Raw genomic sequence first — 22,138 nt, 5'->3', positions numbered from 1 at the left:
AGCATCTGCTCCCTTGCCACTTCTGTTACCCTCAGGAGACTGATAGCAGATAGGGTCACCTAGAGGAGACAGTGGATGTTTTCATTACAAGTGCTCATACTGCAAACAATAAAGCATGTGATCCCCCATCCATGGTGATTTCTGGGTCCCTCAATCACGGTTTCCCTACATGCCAGTAGTTTGGGTGGCAGGGATCGGCATTGACCTCAGAATCTGCAAGCCCAGGGTGACTTCTACCAGCAGCATTAAGGGAAGGGGGTGGATGGGTTTCCTGTGTTATCTCATGGACACAAACCCTGGAGCAACCTCGGACAAAGACTGGACTTTGGGAGGCTTACTGCTGGTCCACAGTCTCCAAGCACCGTCTATGTTGCCCACAAGTTACAGCACAAGGCCCATTACCCAGGCCCCTGGGCCATACTCACCATGGCTGGAACAGCAAACTGGTTCGTTAAATAGCTAGGGATACTGATTATGTTAGGGCTTGCACTTGAATGGAAAAAGGAGAGCGGTTTTTCAATAGCAACTTTGTACTAGACCTAGGGTATGCACTGACAGTGGTTGCCTTGTGCTTTGCATGCATTGCAACGGAAAGCTTGGCCTTCAGCACAGCCTCAACACCTGTGGAGAGGCTCTAGCACTGCTCTCTAAGCTTTAACACGAGATTATGCCACCCTTAACAACACATAGTAGTTTACTCCGCAAGTAGCCCCAATGATTCTAATAAGACTACTCACAGAATAAGATACTTTGCAGGCTCTGTGGGGCAAGGACTGTCTTTTTGTTGTGTTTGTACAACACAATGGGGTCCTGGCCTATGTTTGGGGTCCCTAGGTGCTAATACAAATAAATGATAATACTCGATATGAGTAAGCGTGGCAGAATCTGTCCCTTAACAAGAGTATTTTGACAGCAGTGATATTTTGAAGTTAGTTCTAGTAAATGGTTTACATAATTAAGGGCAAGATGTGGATACCATTACTTACTTACTCCATCAGTAGTTCCTCTGAAACCAATGAAATGCTTTAAATCCAAGGGCCCGGTCCACACTAACCCCCGCTTCGAACTAAGATACGCAACTTCAGTTACGTGAATAACGTAGCTGAAGTCGAAGTACCTTAGTTCGAACTTACCGCGGGTCCAGACACGGCAGGCAGGCTCCCCCGTTGACTCCGCGTACTCCTCTTGCGGAGCAGGAGTACTGGCTTCGACGGCGAGCACTTCCGGGATTGATCCGGGATCGATTTATCGCGTCTAAACAAGACGCGATAAATCGAACCCAGAAGATCGATTGCTTACCACCGGACCAGGAGGTAAGTATAGACGTACCCAAGGTCATTTAGCCTAAATGAATCCTGGCCAGGCCCTGGGAACCACGAAGTCCCCGACTGAGCCTTATATAAAAGAACAGCTTTGTTCATGAAATAGGTAAATAGGTAAAAAGGATGTAAAACAGCCAAGGAAGCTAATAGCAAATGAAAAGCCTTGCTGGAGGGTTAAAATAGAAATGTGCAGACTATACTTGGGACTTAGAGTCAGAGAGGCTAAGGCCAGAAGGGATCAACAGGTTATCTTGTCTGACTTTCTGTATATCACAGGCCACCAGCACTTACACACTAAACCCAACAACTGAAATCAGACCGAAGTATTACAGCCCACAGGAGACATAGGCAGAGAACAGAAAGGAGTGAGGTACACCAATACCCCAGGCCCCCCAGTGGCACAGAAATGATTAAGTGAGATATGCCCAGATATTTCTGGCAAGTGACCCCATCCACATGCTGCAGAGGAAAATGAAAAACCCCAATCTGACCTGAGGGAAAATTATTCCCAACCCCACATATGGCCATCTGTTAGATCCTGAGCATGTGAACAATAACCAGCCAGCCAAGCACCTGAAAGAAAGAGAATGCTCAGTGCCACCTCAGAGCCCTGTCCCACTTCCTCCAACAGTAGCCATTCCTGATCCTGTAAAGGAAGGAGATCAAGTCTTTTTACGTTAGTATGGAGCAAAATATCAGCAGGTGGACTTGGAAAAAAAATCACCAATCTGTTGAAAGAGGAGAAGTTTCCTGGGGGAGGAAAGTAAGAGTGGATCATAGACGGATACGCTGTGTAATGTTTGTTTCCTGGCAGAAGAGTTGTTGCGTAGGCAACAGGAGAGAGCAAGCGAGCACACAGAGCTGTTAGACCTTGCCAAGGCAAGGGTGGGAGAGCAGTGGTGGTGTCAGCCAGACACCTCAGAATGCCTGGATTTGGGTGCTGAGTTCAGAGCGGACTTCTGGATTTTTGAACAGGGAACAATGGCCTCTAAGGTCTTGCCACCCACGGAGTGGTGCAGCAGGGCCTGAATTTTGAGTAAATTGACGTCTACTTAGATCCCCTGTCAAAGAACAGGCACAGGGAACTGAGCACTGGCAAGTTATTCCGATGGTTAATTACCATTACTGTTAAAAATTTGCACCTTATTTTTAGTCTGAATTTGTCTAGCTTCCATATCCAGCCATTGGGTTTTGTTATACCTTTGGCTGCTGAAGAGCCTTCTACTATCAAATTTCTGTTCCCAGTGTAGTTACTTATAGTCTATGATCAAGTCACCCCTTAACATTCTCTTTATTAAGATGAATAGATGGAGCTCACTGAATCTTTTGTTATAAGGAATGTTTTCCAATCCTTTACTAATTCTCATGGCTTTTCTCTGAACCCTCTCCAATTTTCCAACATCCTTCTTTATTTGTGGAGACCAGAACTGGACGCAGTATTCCAGAAGTGGTTACCTCAGTGCCAAATACAGAAGTAATATAACTTCTCTAGTCCAACTCTACATTACCCTGTTTATACGTCTAAGGATGGCGTTAGCCCTTTTGGCTACAGTGTTGCATTAGGAACTCACCTGATTATTCACCATGACCTCAAGTCTTTTTCAGAGTCATTACTTCCCAGGATAGACACCCTGTAAGTACGGCCTACATTTTATGTTCCTGGATGTATGACTTTACCTTCAGCCACATTGAAATACAGTGTTTGATTGTGCCCAGCATATGAATTGATCCAGATTGCTCTGTATCAGTGACCTGTCTTCACTATTTACCGCACCCAAATCTTTGTGTCATCTGCAAACTTGATCAGTAATGATTTAATCTTTTCTTCCAGGTAATTTGATAAAAAAGTGAAGTAGCATAAGGCTAAGAACTAATACCTACGGGATATGATTAGAAACACACCTCTTCAATGAGGTTAGCCAGTTTTTAATCTACAGTAACTCCCCACTTAACGTTGTAGTTATGTTCCTGAAAAATGCGACTTTAAATGAAACGATGTTAAACGAATCCAATTTCCCCATAAGAATTAATGTAAATGAGGGGGTTAGGTTCCAGGGAATTTTTTTTTCACCAGACAAAAGACTATATTATATCTATCTATCTATCTATACACACACACACACACACAGTACAAGTTTTAAACAAACAATTTAATACTGGTACACAGTGATGATGATTGTGAAGCTTGGTTGAGGTGGAGGAGTCAGAGGGTGGGATATTTCCTTTACTGCTAAATGATGAACTAGCAATTGGCTGAGCCCTCAATGCTTAACTCTCTCTCTACACAAGGCAGCAGGAATGGAGGGAGATATGCGCATTTCCCTTAAGTACACTGCGTTGTTAATTAGATCAGCTTGCTGAGACCAGCTGCTGCAAGCCCCCCTCTTCCTTCCCTCCTCCCCCCACCCCGCGCACAGCAAGCAGGAGTCTCGGGGAGCAGTTCCAAGGCAGAGGGCAGGAGCAGCACATGGCAGTGGGGGGAGGGACACAGCTGAACTGCAGGCAGCTGCTTCACAGGGAACTTAGGGGAGCAGGGAGCTGATAGGGGGGCTGCCGGTCCACCCTGGTTCCAAGCCCCCACCAGCTAGCTGCAACGGGCTGCTCTTCCTGCGGCAGTAAACAAAGCAGGCGGCTGCCAAACGACTTAGAAGGGAGCATTGCACAACTTTAAATGAGCATGTTCCCTAATTGATCAGCAACATAACAACAAAACAACGTTAACCAGGACAACTTTAAGTGAGGAGTTATTGTATTTAATATATGCCATGTTAATTTTCTATTGTTCTAGTTTCCTAGAATGTTGTGCAGTACCAAGTGAAATGCCTTACAGAGTCAAAAAATATTGCATCGACACTACTGTTATCATTCAAACTTATAATCTCATTAAAAAGGTAGATCTATTTTCCATAAACCCACACTGATTGGCATTATAGTACCCTCATTTAATATTTTATTACAAAAGTCTCGTATCAGCCATTCCATTATTTTGCCTGGGGCCAGTGTCAGGCTGACAAGCTTATAATTATCCAGATCATCCCTTTTACTCTTTTTAAGTATTGGCACAACATTAACTTTCTTCCAGTCTTCTGGAATTTTCCCAGTGATCCAAGAGTTATTGAAAATCAACATTGATCATCCAGGGAGCTCCTCCATAAATTCTTTAAACATTCTTGGATGCAAGTTATCTGGACCTGCTGATTCAAAAATGTCCAACTTCAGTAACTGCATTCAACATCCTCCTGAGTTACTGTTTGAATGGAAACTATTTCATCAGCATCATCTGATATGAATTCACCAGGCTTTTTCCCAAATCCAGACTAGAAATATTTATTGAACATTTCTGCCTTATTGAAAATTCTACCATTCCCATTTCCATCTAGTAATGTGCCGATACTATTGTTAGGATTCCTGTTCATAATATACTTAAAAACATCTCTTCTTATTCTTATTAGCTCTGCTAGCTATAGATAGCTCCTTGTCTTCATTTGTGTCCTTTAACAATTGTCTACAATTGCTAGCTCTTAGCCGATAGTCATTCATTTATATAACTACCCCTTTTTCTATTGATTATATTGTTTTTTTATTTTACAGCTGATTTTACTTCCCTTCTAAGTGAGGTTGGTTTTTAACCAGTATAGCCTTCTTTCTTGATTGTGTGATTGTGGTTTTGGGGAATCTGAGAAAATATTCTTAAATAGTTTCCAATTTTCATTCACGTTTTTTCTATTTAAATTCTTTCTCCCAACTGACTTGGCTCATAGCTGTTTCCAAGTTTGTGAAACTGGCCCTTTTAAACTTCCAAGTATAATATTACAGGTTTGGATTTTATTCTGTTTGCACACAACACATGTAATCAAGTCATGATCACTTGCAGCAAAGCAACCACTAATTTTTAGTGGTGTGATCAGTTCCTCTTTATTTGTCAAGGTAAGGTCTGATATAGAATTCCCCCGTGTTGGATGCAATGCATTCTCATCTATACTATTTAGAATTCTGAGGCTATTGAGGCCTCCAGCATATGTCACTCAGATTGAAGTCCCTGATAATAATGCAGCTTTCCCCCCTACACATTATAGATAGGTGCTTATGGAGCTGGTATCCTGTTTCACAGTGAGGTTTGGTGGTCTGTAGCAGACAACAACTAATACCCCATTTTAGGCTTTATCTGTTACTACATTGTTCCAAAAGCATTAAAGATCATTTTCTTCTGAGTTGTCAGTGACTTTAAAATATGTAGTGCCACTCCTGTTTTGCCTATTCAGTCCTTCCTAAATAGATTATAACCATTACTTTAGCCTTCCAATCATGCAAATCTTCCCACCAGGTTTGAGTAATACCAACTAGGTCAAATGAGCAATTCCAATTTCTCTTAAAAGAGAGAGAAAATATCATAATGCCACTATCTAAATCCACAGTGTGCTCACACCTTGAATACCGTGTCCAGTTCTGGTCACCCCATCTCAAAAAGGATAGAGTAGAACTGTAAAAGGTTCAGAGAAGAGCAATAAAGATGATCAAGGGTATGGAACAGCTTCTATATGAAGACAGACTAAAAAGATTACAGCTGTTCATCTTGGAAAAGAGATGACTAAGGGGACATCTGATAAAGGTTTATCAAATTATGAATGATGTGGAAAAAGTAAATAAAGAAGTGTTCTTTACCCTTTCCCACAATACAAAAACAGGGGTCACCTGATGAAATTAATAGGCAGCAGGTTTAATACAAACCAGAGGAAACACTCTTGCACACAATGCACAACTAACCTATGGAACTCAAGGCCATGGTATGTTGTGATAGCCAAAAAGTATAACTGGGTTCAAAAAAGACCTAGCTAAGTTCACAGAGAATAGGTCCATCAATGTCTATTAGCCAAGACGGTCAGGAATGCAACCCCATGCTTGGGACAACCATAAACCTCTGACTGCCAGAAGCTGGGAAGAGAAGACAGGGATGGATTGGTCCAAAATTGCCTTATTCTGTTCAATCCCCCTGAAGCTATGGTACTGGCCACTGCCTGAGACAGGATACTGGTCTAGGTGGACTATTGGTCTGACCCAGTATGGTAATTCTTATGTTCCTATAAACCCAGGATCCTAGCATTGGTGTATAAGCAATTAAAGAATTAGATACATGACTCCACATACTGTTAATCAAAGTTAGGAGTGAGACCAAGTGGGAGAGCTGCCAGATTGTCTCTTTTTCTTTCTTATCAAGTCCCTTCTCTTTAGTTCCCAACCGTTAGGAAGATCAAATAAAAGAAAGAGTGCCTATCAAAGTACAATGGCATACTAAGATATGAGTAATATCCACTTTTTCCTTTAACTGTACTCTTTTCAAGTCTCACCAGTATGACTCCATCTTCCTTTCATTAACTCTTGTCCAAGCCAGACACTGATAACCAAAATAATTCATTATGCATATGCAGAGAGTAGGAATGTTGAGGGGAGAGTTCTGCTTCTCCTTATTTGTGGAGCTTCAGAGCCATAAACTGAGCTGGAACATCTCCTTATGGGCTTCTCTACACCAGATAACTACGCAGTGCTAATTAACTAACATAGTATGAAACACTCAGAGCCAGATTCTCATTTACATTATAGCCCCTTTTAAACCATTTTTGCAATGTAAAGGGGCCTAAAGTGGGACATAATGAGATTACACTCATGAAGACCCTTTACATTGCCAGAATCATATAAAGGATAATCTGGCCTTCAGTATAGACAGGGCTTTTGTGCTTAACATTAAATCAGTAAAAAGCAACAGAGGGTCCCGTGGCACCTTTGAGACTAACAGAAGTATTGGGAGCATAAGCTTTCATGGGTAAGAACCTCACTTCTTCAGATGCAAGACAGTCCGTCTTAGGGTGAACTCTATGGTTTACAACCAGCTAACACTGTATTACACATGGCAGTCCTTATCTACACAAAGAGTTTAACACCATATTAGCAGTATTGCCAACACTATGCCCTCAAAACGCATAAGTCAGATCAGAAAAATCACAAAATTTTTTAAAATGCCAATACATTTTTGGTTCTTTTTATTTCCCTCCTGGTTTTTGAGCCTTTAGGGAGCATTCATGTCATGTTTTCTAGCTTCCCACTGCAATCTCAAGGGATAGAAACATAGTTTATTTTAAAATGAAAGCTGAGATTCTCACATAATCACTCAATTCTAGTAGTTGAGGATAAACTTGTGAGATTTGACAACACAGTATGTGTTCTAACACAATGTATTTTTCCAGTGAATAAAGACTATAAAGGGACTGTGGTGTCTCAAGTTACAGAGAACTATTCTTTTGGCCATTCTTCTAGTGGCTTCTCCCCTCCCCCAACCATGCTACATTGGGGTGAGCAGAAACAACCACCTTGTTCCTCCCCACCACATATCTGTAGCCACATAGTCTAGTGACGCACATTGTCTTGCATGAATCTTTCGCATAGCTGTGCTTTCAAAGGAATGAGTGAGTCACAACAGACAGGAAATCCCAATACAGTTCTCAGATTTTGAACGTGTACATTCAGTAATCAAATAGACAGGAATATCTCTGCAATATCAAGCCTATTCTATTATGCAGCTTTAACCATACTGGGCAAAAAGTTCATACCGTATTTCATCCTTTCCACCTTGCCATTGAATTAAAACTGTAGTCTAGTGAACCTGCATTTGAAATAGCACCTTAACTGTTTCTTGGATAAAATGCCAGTGACTGATTTCCAGTTTAAGTATTATTATTACTACTAATAATAATCTAATAATATCTCACATTTGTTATAGATCCAAAATCCTAGATCCAACATCCATGAAATATTGTAGGTGATTGAAATCTGAACACAGATCTAAATGTTGCAAATTACTCCATCTTTATAACCAAAATTGTGGATCCAAATTCCCACACACTTTGGGGAGTTTGCAATTCAGATATGGATTTGAAACCCATTTTTAATCTATCTTTTGTCTTTCTTGATGGACCTCAAAGTGCATTCAACACTGATTATATATAGGAATCATTTCACCCATACTGATGTGCAGCACACCCTTGGAAAGTATATGGCAGCTCTTTAGTTGTGTACAGTAACATTACACAATACTAGGGACAGGAAATGTCCAACTGAAACCCCAGAACAGGGTAAATACAACTTAATTAATGGGGGTGACTCACACCTTCTGTTGCAAAATAGTGCCCTGGGATCTTTAATCAGGTCTGGTAATCACAATCTCAGGTTTATCGTTCAGTTGAGAGACTCAGCTGCAACAGTCAGAATGATATCAGAATTTTACCTTTACTTGTATTTAGCTTTTGCCCTACATTAGCATGCTAGCCTCACCCATTCACTGCACCCAAATGAGTGACTAATAACTTCAAAAGCTAACCTATTAGGTTTTTTCTTATTTGCATTTTGTATTTTCAACTCCTTTAACTGGAAAAGGAGTCCAGGTGATTTGTGGCAAAGCATTTATTTTTGTACACATATATAAGGACCTAAATATTGAATAAGAGTCTCCGGGATTGTGGGAGAAATTTGGCATGCACAATTAAATATGGGCACAGAACTGCAGGCAGAATTACTTGCAAATTATCGATTGTTGCACCCATTTAGAACTGCTACCGGCAATTCTGGTTGCACCTGCGAATCAGGTCATTACAGATCTAAATGCAATTGCAACTGCAAATAAATATACAATGATCAAGGATACTCCAAATCTGCAACTGCAAAGAAGAAAGGTTAATATACAATAGAGTTACCATCCTCTGCAGACAACTGTTATTAAAAACTTCTCAATAATGGAATGCACTCACATACTTTTAATCATACACGGCACATTTTTACCCTAGGTACCTTGGCACATAGATATGAAACATCACTGTTATGACAAGTTCATGTAATACATGAAGATTACATTATAATTAGAATATAATCCACATTATAATATAATCCACATTAATTTTGCCCAATTCCCCTTTTATCAGTCTCAAACAAGGTATAGCAATCAAGTCATATGAAAGTTCACTTTTCTTTTTTCAGAGAGACCAGAAGAAAAAAAAGAGTCCTGGTGGTTTTTACTCCTGGATAAATGGTGAACAAAAGAGATGCCACTGGTCTTAGGGAGAACTGGAATCCTCTTGGGACTTGCTTGTTATAACTGGTAAGTGGTTCTTTTCTGACAAGAGAAGTAAAATCCCAGAGGCTCTGATAAATTACTTCAGCAACTGCAGCCTCCAATTGTACCTGTAATGCTGAAAAAATAGGCTGAGACCTGACTAAAATCTAGACCTTAAACTTTTAAAGTCTTCTAACCTCACTGCAACTGTATACACAATAGCACCAGATCTGCAACTATACTGGTCTTGAGCCTGTACAACTGAAAACATAACAGAGGGGGAAACTGGTTTTATTTCTGACACACCTTGGAGCAGCCTCTGGCTTGAGCTTCATAGAGCGGGGTGAATTACCGTTTTTTTGTTTTTTTGTTTTTGGTTTGCTGGCAGTTCAATAATATTGTTTGGGATCGAACAAAACATTGCGTTCAACCTGAAACAAATAGATTTCATTTCACTTCTGGGCAATTTTAACCTTTAAGTAAAAGCAAAGGGCTAGATTCACAGAATCGCTGGAGGAAGAAGTGGTGCCACCATTCCTCTTAACCTAATAGCCTAATGTTTGAGCAACTCACCTGGGATATGGGAGATTCAGGCTTAAATCCATACTCTGGGGCAGGGATCATGAACCTGGGTCTCTTCCTTCTCAGAAGCATGTTCTAACCACTGTGATATTGGCTATTCTAGGCTATGTCTTTCTCAAGTTCTCCTGTTGATGATGTTCCACTTTGTAACAAAAACAAAGGAAGAAAGACTTCATAGTCTGGTGGTTAGAGCATTCTTTTGGGAATGGAAGATCTGGATTCAAGTCCTTATGCCAATGAATAAACTATTTGTTCAAAAAAATTTGCCCAGCTTTAGCTCTAAGTTCTTCCCAAGTCTACAGCCCCTAAAGGGGCCATTCCAGAAGCTGGGGATCTTTGGAGTTAGGTAGCCAGTACACCAGCTTTGTGCCCTCTTTGTGCTCCAGAATGGTGGAAAGAAGATGGGAAGGTGGGGTGGGACCTATAGACTCCCTTTATAACATGCAAAAGGTTTGCATACTAACCTCCTAGAGAGGGGCCATTATGTACATGTTTATCCTTGGTTTCTATATCAAAATGCTTCTCAGTTTATCACATTTCCCCCCAGTGATTTCTTTTCTTTTTGAATGGCTAGTCCAAACATTTCAGATAAAACTATTTTAAAACTTATCAATTGTTAATGGGTATCTACTATACAAGGCAGTTCATGACTGTGTAATCTCTGACACAATAAAATGACACTTTTCTTCAGAGCTACTCTGATAATAAACCTGCTCTAAATGCAATTCCATGCTTTAACTTTAGACTTATCCCTTCAAAGCAGATGTCAGCTGTAATTCTTTCATTGCCCTTTAAAGAATCTGTCATATAATTTTATATGGCACTTGAACTATTCTCATGATTCATTTGTAGCTATGTAATTTTTCCATGAAGACATATAAATGTATTTACTTGTTTATTTATCTGGGTCTTTAGATCTAAAACATACTACTCTGTTGTTTCTCCAAGTTTCTGAGAAATATGCATTTCATAAGCACAATTATTTTTAGGAACATTCTCTGATTCAGTTTGTACGTTGTGAAATAAATTAGTCAGAAAGCCCTCAGGATTAGTAAAATTGTTACCTCCAAAAAATATGCCATACCTCTGAAATTTGAATATCAGTCAGGCTAATTAAACACCAGTCATCAGAATTCAGAGCAGGTGAGTCTTCTTAAATTTAGTTTAATAAAAATTATGGGCTATATTTAGTCAGTGTAACCTAGAGCACATCCCCTTTTTAAAGAGCAACAAGAAGAACCCATGTTCAGTGCCCAACAAATTTTATTGGTCCAACAAAATCCAGGACAAGGTCACATATCCACGTGTGCCATCTTCAGACACCTTGCCTATTAACCATTTACATATATATGTAACGCTGCCCCACACAAGGGCGTGGTGTCAGCAGTGGACATCAAATCTTAGATCTCTTGAGTTAAATGTATGAGCCAAAAGATGCATATCCCTCAGCCAAGACTGTAGCAATCTCTAGCTGGCTGAGCCACCACTAGAGGGGGACAGAGTGTCACTCCGAGGGGGTAGGGGTTACATATGCAAATACAGAACACTCCCCAAACCACCTTACTGTGCACTCAGAATTGGAGATCTGGAGGATAACAGTAAACACCGCTGACTAAAGAGGGGGGTTGGTCAATGTGACTGGGGCTCAAACTGATTCAATGTAGCCCATCCCCAGCCTCTACCAGCAAAAGTTCTGTGGGCCCATCTGCAAATTAAAGCTTTCTTTCCATGGAGAACCCAACGTAACACCTGCCTGACTTTCATCCCCTGGGATTGTTTTGTTGGGTTTCCTCTAGAAAACATAGCAATAGAGAAGGCCAAACAATCTGATATCTATATTCATTTAATAATATCTTTGAGGGCAACCAAAGAAACCAAAGTAAAGTCATTACAATTGTCATTGTCATTTACTCTGGGACAAAATCCTGGCCCCTGCTCTCAGGGTGTAGGGAGTCTCAGAGTGGAACCATTTGACTGCTGTGCTGGGGCAGAAAAAAATCTGGGAATCTGGCCAAGGGCTGCATGCTCTGCACTACAGAGCCCAGCTCCATGGGATGCTGTCATGGAGGGAAAGCCGGGAGCAGTCTGGAGAGGGCATTGAGATTGAAATAATGGTGGCAGATTCCTCTCTCCCACTCCTGTGCAGAGAAAGCCAGCATCCATCCCATTACTTAGGCTGGATGTTTGGAGCAGGATTGAGGGGAGGTCTATGAATTCTGGCAATGTGTAAATAAAGTGATGAAACAGAGCAAATCTCGTAATTGTTAGAGGCATTAGAAGTGCAAGTATTTAGCATTTAATGTTAGATTCTCTTAAAACTAACCCTATAAACATTTTTACATTTTTATTTCCTCTCCTCCACTTTTGATATTACGCCTTATCCTGTAGTATCTGTTTACTTTTGGGGTATGGAAAATAAGAATGCAAACATAAAAGCGTCCAATCCTGTAGACAGAGCAAGAGAACATGCCTATGCACATATTCAGAGATAACACTTGGTGGTGCTTTTGGGTGCTTGGTTAATATTTACCCAGGGCATATGTATTGATTAAATAATTGTAACTGCTTTCCTCCAAGACTTTTGGTATCAGAGCACAGAATACAGCCTCAGAGCTTTTCGAAGAGTTTAAAAAAAAAAAAAAGAGAGAGAGAGAGAGAGAGAGAGAGAGGAAGAGCTCCTGTAAAACCTTTCTCTGCAATTTTGGTTTCACTAGCTTTTGAAAATGGCAGGGGTGAGCAGCTGCATGAAATATTCCATGTTCATCTTCAACTTTTTGTTCTGGGTAAGTTGATGTTTAAGTTACTAATAGTGGTATGGGAACCAGAGCCCATCGTATTCAGGGAATATAGCAGCAGCAGTTATAAAGGAAATTAGATATAAATAAAAAACTAGAGTATGATTGGAAATAGGTAGAGCAGAGGGGAGAGAGAATCCATTTAACTTCAGCTTATCAGCAACATTAGCGTAGTCTCTGGTTTTCTTTCATTTTCAATGCTAAGTAAATGCCTGCATTTTTTGTACATTCAAAATTAGAGATCTAGTTTTTGTGACAACATATTGCAAGTGCCCTCATTTTGAGGGACATCACTCATTATAGTCCAAAAGTTGCCTATGTTACATATGAACTATCTCGGTTTTACTGTTGTAAATTATTTACATCGAGGGTTAGAATCATTTTATAGAAGCATTTTTAAATCTTTTGCAGGAATAATTTTTGTATGTGTCTTATTTTGGCTCTGTCTTGCACTGAGTCTCTTACTTTGGCTTTGGCAAGCTGACAGATTGCAATAGTGTGTATTAGGGGTAATTATATTGAAGTGGATGAAGTATGTGAGAGAGTAGAATCCAGGCCTGATGTAAAAGAAGAGCAGCATGAAGCCTTCTGAGTTTGGTTTGAAACAGATCTCCATACTTGTTGTGTCTTTACTTGTTTGCAGACCTGGAAGTTTTTGAAAGGTTTGAGTTCAAATAAACCAGTCTTCTCATGGCTGAATCTTGTCAACCCTTAGGCAAGAGATGCGACAGGTTGACAAAGGGGACACTGAAACCAGAAGTTAGTAGCTACACCACAGGACTTGCCTCAGGGGATCTTTCCCAGTGAACAGAAGACAAAACTCAAAAGGAACCACAAACAGTAGCTTCTGAAAGTTTGTGGCTAGCCAGATAGAGTTTGCAAAAGCCTTTGATGCCTTGGGGACACAATAAATAAACTTCTAATGAGCCAGTGCTGGTTTGTGAACTCAGACCTAGCCCAGGCTGATTTTGAGTGTGTTTAAAGTTTAAGCTGAACATAGATGTGACCTCAACAGTCATGTAGTCTGGTCTGCTGCACTCAAGGCAGGACTATGTAATAACTAGACCATTCCTGACAGGTGTGTCTAATCTGTTTACATTCATTTGTTTACCTATTTACATTAATTTACCTATTTACAATTTGTCTAATCTATTCATCTATTTACATTCATTCTTATGGGGAAATTGGATTCACTTAACATTGTTTCACTTAAAGTAGAATTTTTCAGGAACATAACTACAACTTTAAGCAAGGAGTTCCTGTATGCAGTTGATTGTTCTTTCCCAAGTGGAGTACTTTGCATTTGTCCTCATTGAATTTCATCCTATTTACTTCAGACCATTTCTGCAGTTTGTCCAGATCATTTTGAATTTTAATCTTATCCTCCAAAGCATTTGCAAGCTCCCCCAGCTTGGTATTGTCTGCAAACTTCATAAGTGTACTCTCTATGCCATTATCTAAATCATTTATGAAGATGTTGAACAGAACCGGACCCAAGACCTGTCCCTGAGGGACCCCATATGCCCTTCCAGCTTTACTTTGAACAACTGATTACTCTGGAAATGGTTTTCCAGCCAGTTATGCACTCACCTTATAGTAGCTCCATCTAGGCTATATTTTCCTAGTTTGTTTATGAGAAGGTCATGCTATACAGTATCAAAAGCCTTACTGAAGTCAAGATATACCACATCTACTGCTTCCCTCCATCTGCAAGGCTTGTTACCCTGTCACTATTAGGTTATTTTGACATGAGCTATTAGGTTGGTTTGACATGATTTGTTCTTGACAAATCCATGTTGACTGTTACTTATCACCTTATTATCTTCTAGGTGTTTGCAAACTGATTGCTTGATTATTTGCTCCATTATCTTTCTGGGTACTGAAGTTAAGATGACTAGTCTGTAATTCCCCAGGTTGTCTTTATTCCCATTTTTATAGATTGGCACTATATTTGCCCTTTTCCAGTCCTCTGGAAACTTTCCCGTCTTCCATGAGTTTTCAAAGATAATCGCTAATGTCTCAGATTTCTCCTCAGTCAGCCCCTTGAGTATTCTAGAGTGTATTTCATCAGGTCCTGCCAACTTGAAGACATCTAACTTGTCCAAGTAATTTTTAACTTGTGCTTTCCCTATTTCAACCTCAGATCCTACCTCATTTTCACTGGTGTTTACTATTTTAGAGGTCCAATTGCTACTAACCTTTTTGGTGAAAACAGAAACAAAAAAGTCATTTTGCATTTCTCCCATGTCCACATTCTGTGGAAGCACTCAGAATTCAGCAGGGAGAACAGTAGCTTTTAGCCAGTGTTCCCCAAGCACACTCATCCTGGCACTGTCCAGAAGTGGGCAGAGCACTGGGTCTACTGGCATTGCCAAAAGTGCCAACAATCCAACCAACTTGCACTGCCCCCCAGTGTGGGGTTGAAAAATTGAGCTTATAATAGGAAGCTAAGGTACCATCAGCCTCAGAACAGCTATTGGCACTTGAGTACTTTTTAGTATATTGAATTTCAACAAAATCAAGGCAGAGCTTTATTCAGGACTCCTGTAAGGACATAGGACTGGAAGGGATCTCCTGGGTCATCGAGTCCAATCCCCTGCTATCACAGGCAATCCTGTCATACAAGCCCATTCATAAACTTATCAAGCTTCATCTTAAAACTAGTTAGGTTGTTTGCCTCCGCAACTCCTACTGGCTGTTCCAGAACCTCACTCCTCTGAGAGTTAGAAACCTTCTGATTTCCAGCCTATAAATAAAGATATTCTATCTCCTAGAACAGACTTTGAAAGGTCATCAAGTCCAGCCCCCTGCCTTCACCAGCAGGATCAAGTACTGATTTTGCCCCAGATCCCTAAGTAGCCCCCTCAAGGATTGAACTCACAACCTTGGGTTTAGCAGGCCAATGCTCAAACCACTGAGCCATCCCTCCCTATGCAGCCATGTAAGCGAATAAGGGTGTGTAAGTCTCCTCCTTGCTTCTTTACCCAGGCTGCCTACAATACATGAAGCAGTGCAGCGAGGAGTGCAATCTCCATGCAATTGCAACTCTCTCACCTTCCCATGTGGGTAGGGAGTGGGTGGAGCCCTAGTATTCTAGTCAGACATCACAGTCAGCACATCTGCATCAAGTGTAGGGCTTGCATAGATTACTGCACTTGCCTTTGAAGGAAGGGGGTGGGGAACCAGGCACCAGACTGTGACCCTGTGAGACACAGTCTGGGCACTGGTCTGCTCCTGAGGCAGTTCAGCTACATGGGCGGCCCTTGGTCAGGGCTTGTGGCAAAGCCACAATATAGCCCTCAGTTATTTGCTTTTACCCATAGAGCTGGTTGGAAATTTTCTGATGGCACATTTTTCCATCCAAAAATGCAGATTTGTCAAAAATGAAACATTTTGTCAACATGTATTGATTTTGACAAAATTTCATTTGGAAAAAAAACCAGAATGGAGCATTCCGATAAGGTTGAGACATTGTGTTTTGACCCTCTCAGAATGTAATGCTTCATTTTTTTTTCATTTTGAAACTACTTTTTGTTTCAGATTTTTTAAAAATTGGGTTTTATAGAAGAAAGTCTAAATTGGAATGAAATATGTAGACTTTATTAAAGCAAAACATTTTGATTGACCTGAAACTATTTCTGTGTGTGGTGGGGGTGAATTTCATGATTTTTCAGGAAACTGCAACAATTTTTGGTTCTCTTTTATTTTGGAAAGGAAACATTTTGAAATTGGAGTTTCCCACTAAATGGAAAATCTAGTTCTGGCCCATTATTCATTTTATTATTACTGATATATTTCTGTGGTAGTAAGAAGTCAATAATATTGTGGGTCAAATTTTGTTCATGAGTTTAGGCCAAATGTACTTTCTCACATGAGAAGTGCCATTGAAGTGACTAAAGCCCATAATGTCTGGTACATAACCAAATATTTTACTCAGTGACATAGACCAACGCCTGAACATGGGGTCATATAATACCATCAGTTTTTAAGCCAAAGTCACCATTGATTTCAATGGAAGTTCTAGTTAAAATTTGATAACATGAGATAGCTGTAGCAAATAATATCCTCTCTTTTTATTGTTTCCTCTTGTTCAGATATAAAAGCCTATAAACAGACTAAATACTAATGTACTTACAGGACTTTTACTTTGAAGCAGAAAAAAATGTAGTGTTCAGGTTTGAGTATTGGCCATGTTCCACATTAAATAATCTGCTAAAGTCATTATGGGATTTGAGATTGAGTATTATACTGGCCCTTTTAGTGGGTGAGGGTTTTTTTTAAGGAAAATTGTCTAAAAATTATAAAAATAACAATTTTACTTTAGAATGACCAGGAATGGTCACAATCTTACTGAGACGCCGATATCATCATCTCTCTCAAAAATTTAAAGGTCATCTTCTACCACCCTTACTTAAAGTGACCACTAACGGGATACAGCAAGGTAGTGCTGAACTTGTGTAAACGTGGCAGTCTGTCCTTAAAGGATTTTTCTTTCTCCACTCCCCACATCCCCTCCATTCTTTCAAGCCAGTACATTCTTTGGATCTGGTTCTCCTCTTATACTAGTATAACTATCTTTATTTCAGTGGTTCTAATCTGAGTTTCAACACAGTTAGTGAGAGGAGAGTCGGGCCCTTTGCCTGCCTACTAATCCTTCATCCAGTCATTAAGGTCTTCTCTAGGGTGACCAGATGTCCCGATTTTATAGGGACAGTCCCGAATTTTGGGTCTTTTTCTTATACAGGCTCCTATTACACCTCCACCCCCGTCCCGATTTTTCACATTTGCTGTCTGGTCACCCTAGTCTTCTCTGGTCTGAGGAGGATATCTGAAAGGCCACAGGATGTATGCTTGCAACTAGCTGGGCATGTCTCCAGTTGGGTACAGTACACCCCTGCTTGATATGCAATGCTGATATTATTCTTGGAAACCAGGATCTGCACATGGTTGTTTGTAGTCAGCCACTGCAGCTAATAAAAAACACGGGGTGGGTGAGTCACTCAGGACCAAATCCTGAAATCCTTCTCAGATTTTACTCAGTCACCAATCAAACTCCCAGGGACATAATTAAAAAAACCATGAAATCAGTGAAAGTTTACCTGAATAAAAAGTGAGGGAGGACTTCAATATTTGATACTTGATCATTAATATTAGGCCATATTGGGCCCACGGGAATGTATCTGTCCTGCACCCAGTACTATTTCTCACTTCCTACCAGTCTGTGGAGAGCTGCCTGCAGGGTTGGAACCCATTGGGTTGGGTCAAGTATTGGCTAAGCTAAGTGGAAAGAGTGGGTGGGCTAAGGGGGGTGGGGGAATACACACCATCCCGTCTCTGGTCCTGCAGTACTTATCTGGAAAAGGCAATGCAGCTTGGGAAGGCTGTTGGCAGAGGGAGTCCCTGGTAGTGCAGTTTCATTAGAGAAACAGTGCCAGGAAACAAAAGGCTGTTGGGGATAGGGGGCCTCCATGTGGATGGCCCTGATATGAGAAATTATCTTTTTTTACAACTCTGGTATACACTGTGTTCTCTAACTATTATAACATTGTACATTTATATACACCCTCATCCCACGGGATCACAGAGTGCCTCCCAAACCACATACATAAATCATCACTGAACTGTAGGAACTTCTGGAATTGGAACATCAGGCAGCTGGTGCACAGCACACTGCACCACTGGGGTGAGTGAGGGAAATTCAACTGCCATTTATGAAGGTTTCCGGCTGTGAAGCTGTATCCTGAGCTGTAGGCTGTTGATCTTTTTTTCACTTTGCCGTACAGATAATTTCAGTATTTCTGCAGGCACCTGGTGCAGTTGGGGATGTTGAGTGTGTGTACAGGGAGGCAGTGTGACCTAATGGGCAGAGACTCAACTCTGCTACTGAACTGCTGGGCAAACATGGCCAAAGAACTTCCCCGCTGTCTGCCTCAGTTTCCCCATTTGTAAAATGGGGATAATGATACTGATCTCCTTTGTAAAGCACTTTGAGTGCTAGTGATGGAAAGTGCTATAGATGAGAGCTAGATATTATTATTACTGATGTTTTTTCCCTGCAGATGTGTGGCTGCATTATTCTGGGGGTCTCAATCTGGATGCGTGTAAGCAAAGCTGCTCAGGAGGTAAATGTATTCTGTCCTACAAAAAAAAAAAAAAACACTTTTTTTCAGCCTAAAATGCTAAAGCACTGGGTCAGCTAATAAATACACATTCATTTTCCACAGTAATTTCCATGAGCTTGCTAGCCTTTCAGTGAGGTGACTGGTGTGTGTGCATAGTAACCAAATTATGATCTCTAACATTAAATAAGAGGGATCAGTCAGGTGGTCAGATGTAATGAATGGTACAATTGCAGAGGTATGTGTGCAGTGAGCTTTTCTTTATGGTACTACTACTATATATGTTTACAGTGTTGGTGGCAAAGCTATTGTGTGACATGGTCCTGATCTTGCTCCCGTTGAAGTCAAAGGGAATTGGGCCATTGATTTCAATGTGGGAGAAAGATCAATACCCACATAACAAATAGTCCCCTCAAAAGTCAGTCCAAATTTTTTTAGAAAAAAAAGTAAGTGCACTCAGGAACCCTTTTGAATTTTCCAGTGAATTTTCTGCTTTCTAACCCTTCCTCAAAAGTGGGATGTCTAATGCTTGAGCAATTTTAGCCTTTACATGTAAGAAATATTTTTCCTATGTTTCCAATGGAACTGTAAAAATATGAGGCCTGATCCTGTAACCCTTTTTACTGCATGAGTAAGGATTTGCAGTACAGGGCCCTAAGGTAGCCAAATCAAGAAGTCCTTATGAAGTCCTTTCCTGCAGAAATCCTGCTGGAGACGAGAGGAGAGGAAAACTGCCCAAGGTCCCCTTCATGGAGTTTATTTGGATTAGTTCACTGGATTTTCACCTACTACCATCCCTCCTTACAAAATAAGCACAAAGTTCACCCAGGTTTCTGAGGAATCTACCAGAGGCCAATGCCTTCTATGTGGAAGCCCTTTGCTTCTTCAGTGGTTCTGGGGCCCCCTGCAACCTACTGTCCATGGTCCCTGACAGCAAAATTCCATTGGAGTCACATTCTAACAGCAACTCTTCCATCTGCCACTGCTCAGGAATCTCCCTCAGTGAGAGGCTGGTTCGATAGCACAGAGGGGCTTAGTGGACTAGTATGCGCTCTGAGCTTTTAATATTTATTATATTGATATGGGAGGGGGGACACATCCAGCTCCAAACTCGTGAGAAACATAACTCTTTTCTTCAGTGCATGAATCTGGGCCAGAGGGAGATAAATGGGTTTAAGACTTTGTGAGTAATTTTGTTCTCAAAATGCTTCTTGACTGATTCCAGAAATGAAAAAAAAATAGCTATCCATGTTGGAAACAATTTTTCCAACTTCCAGGTTGATTTTATAGGGCTTATTAAAGTGCCAAGACATCTGATTGCCAGTCTGTTGCCATACCATGAGCCAGGGCACTTTTCCCATCAATCAAGAACAGTATGTCTTTGATCAACATTTTCACATTTACAATTTATAAAAAAAAAAAAAAAAAGATGTTGGCGTCCTACCTCTGGTGGCTGGCTGTGTTGCAGCCAGTCAATCTCAGAGTGAACTCCCACCTTTGCCAGAGTGTGGACACGAAAGAACACACTGCATATTTGTTATAGAGTCCCCTGGTACAATGAAATATGGCCATATTTTATATAAAGTCATTGGTGGTGGAGAAGTGGAGAGCTTTGAGCTTCTTTATTACAGAAGAGGATAGAAGACAAGTTCCAGTCTCAAATCTTCCAATCTTCTACAGAGGCTCAAGTTGCCACACATGTTTTATTGACTTTATACAGCACACTTCCCCAAATGGCCTTATATACCTGGGCATCTTAATCACAACTGTGCTCTGCAAGGCCACGAGTCAGGAAAGCATTTCTATTCAGGACAGTATTTAAGTGTGTACCTAAGTGCTTTCCTGAACTGGATCCCTAATTCTAAATAGCTGAATTGCTTCAATTGCTGCCTGCAGAATTAAGAGTTGGAGACCAAATCTTGAAGTCCTTACACATCATTTTCAGTCTTCACTCAGGCAAAGTTCCCATTCAAAGTCAATGTGCATTTTGTCTGACTATTTTACTGAGTAACAATTTCAGGATTTGGCTAGATGAATACAGCTCTCTAACAGTAAATAGGAGGTTTATTTCAGCTTGGAAAAGTAAAGCACACTGCATTCCTCATATTATACTAGTCTATATGCACCTTTGCTATTTCCATCAGAAGATAAATGTGACAACTTCCAGACATTGTTACTAATCTTGGCAACAGTGAGGAAAATATTCTTTGAAGGTTTCTCTCAATTTTGGCCTACAGCCCTGCTCATGCCCAATCAGAACTGAATAAATTGATATTTAATTATATTGAATTATAGGAATCATTTGCTTAAATATCACACACATCAAAATACAGACACCATTCCTTAGAGTAATACTGAGGAACCAGTTTAAAACAAATAGAAGCCTTGGAAAAATGTATCGGACCTTACCCTCTTGTGTATCCAGTACTATTCTGGATAGTGCTCTCACAGGAAGTGCAACAGAGTAAGTGAGTGCATTTCTGGGATTGTCATGAAGAACTCCCCCCCCCCAACACTAGATTAATAACAGAATTTTTCCAGGTAATCATTTTTTTCTACATAAAGTAAAAACAAATATTTATTGGCTGAAAACAGAACAAATCATATTTAAGACAAAAGACCTCTGTTTATTCACTAAAGGTGAAATTCACCCCTGTACAGAGGGCCAGCACAAAGACAATGGACTGCTAATTCCTACTTAAACTGTCAAAATAGGGCTGAAATGGGTTCACAGGTCTTAGGGGTGTCCTCTACTCATGAGAGAATGTCACCCTGATTGATTAATCCATACATAACAGTTCCCTATCCTCAACTACAAAGGCACCCTCTTTTTTGGGGGGGGGGGTAGGGAGAGGTAGATCAGGTTATCTAACAAATTACCCTTCTTCTAGAAAGGATTTTCTTACAGCTGAGCTTTTGTTTCTCTCTCTCTACAGGATCTCAATTTAGATAGTAGCCTGTTTTCAGCTGTTGACCTGATGATAGCAGTGGGCTCCATCATTATGGTCCTTGGTTTCCTGGGGTGCTGTGGTGCAATGAAGGAAAGTCAATGCATGCTGATCTTGGTAGGGTCACAGAAAGAAAAACCTTTGCCTAAACTTTTCAAACTAAAATTAGGGCTTGTGGAAAAATTCCTTGCAAATGAGACTGGTTGTAATCTGGGGCAGTTCTGCTTGATCAAATTATTATTTGTATTAACTGTTTGGAACCATTCCACCCAGC

The 22,138-nt window shown here is 40.6% G+C and overlaps 1 protein-coding gene across 1 annotated transcript in view; it reads left to right on the top strand.

The window, feature by feature from the left end:
* TSPAN8 (tetraspanin 8) overlaps positions 1–22,138 on the top strand; it is a 127,653-nt gene that overhangs the window by 90,517 nt on the left and 14,998 nt on the right. The window contains exons 3-5 of the mRNA XM_065558942.1: positions 9,345–12,785; positions 18,857–18,919; positions 21,853–21,981. Coding sequence (XP_065415014.1) covers positions 12,726–12,785; positions 18,857–18,919; positions 21,853–21,981 — 252 coding nt within the window. The 5' untranslated portion in view covers positions 9,345–12,725. The remainder of the gene's footprint in view (positions 1–9,344; positions 12,786–18,856; positions 18,920–21,852; positions 21,982–22,138) is intronic.

The sequence above is a fragment of the Chrysemys picta genome, chromosome 1 (genome assembly GCF_011386835.1).
Source record: "Chrysemys picta bellii isolate R12L10 chromosome 1, ASM1138683v2, whole genome shotgun sequence".
Taxonomy (NCBI): domain Eukaryota; kingdom Metazoa; phylum Chordata; order Testudines; family Emydidae; genus Chrysemys; species Chrysemys picta.
Note: the sequence above shows the minus strand (reverse complement) of the source record. Positions and strands in the feature narration are given on the sequence as shown.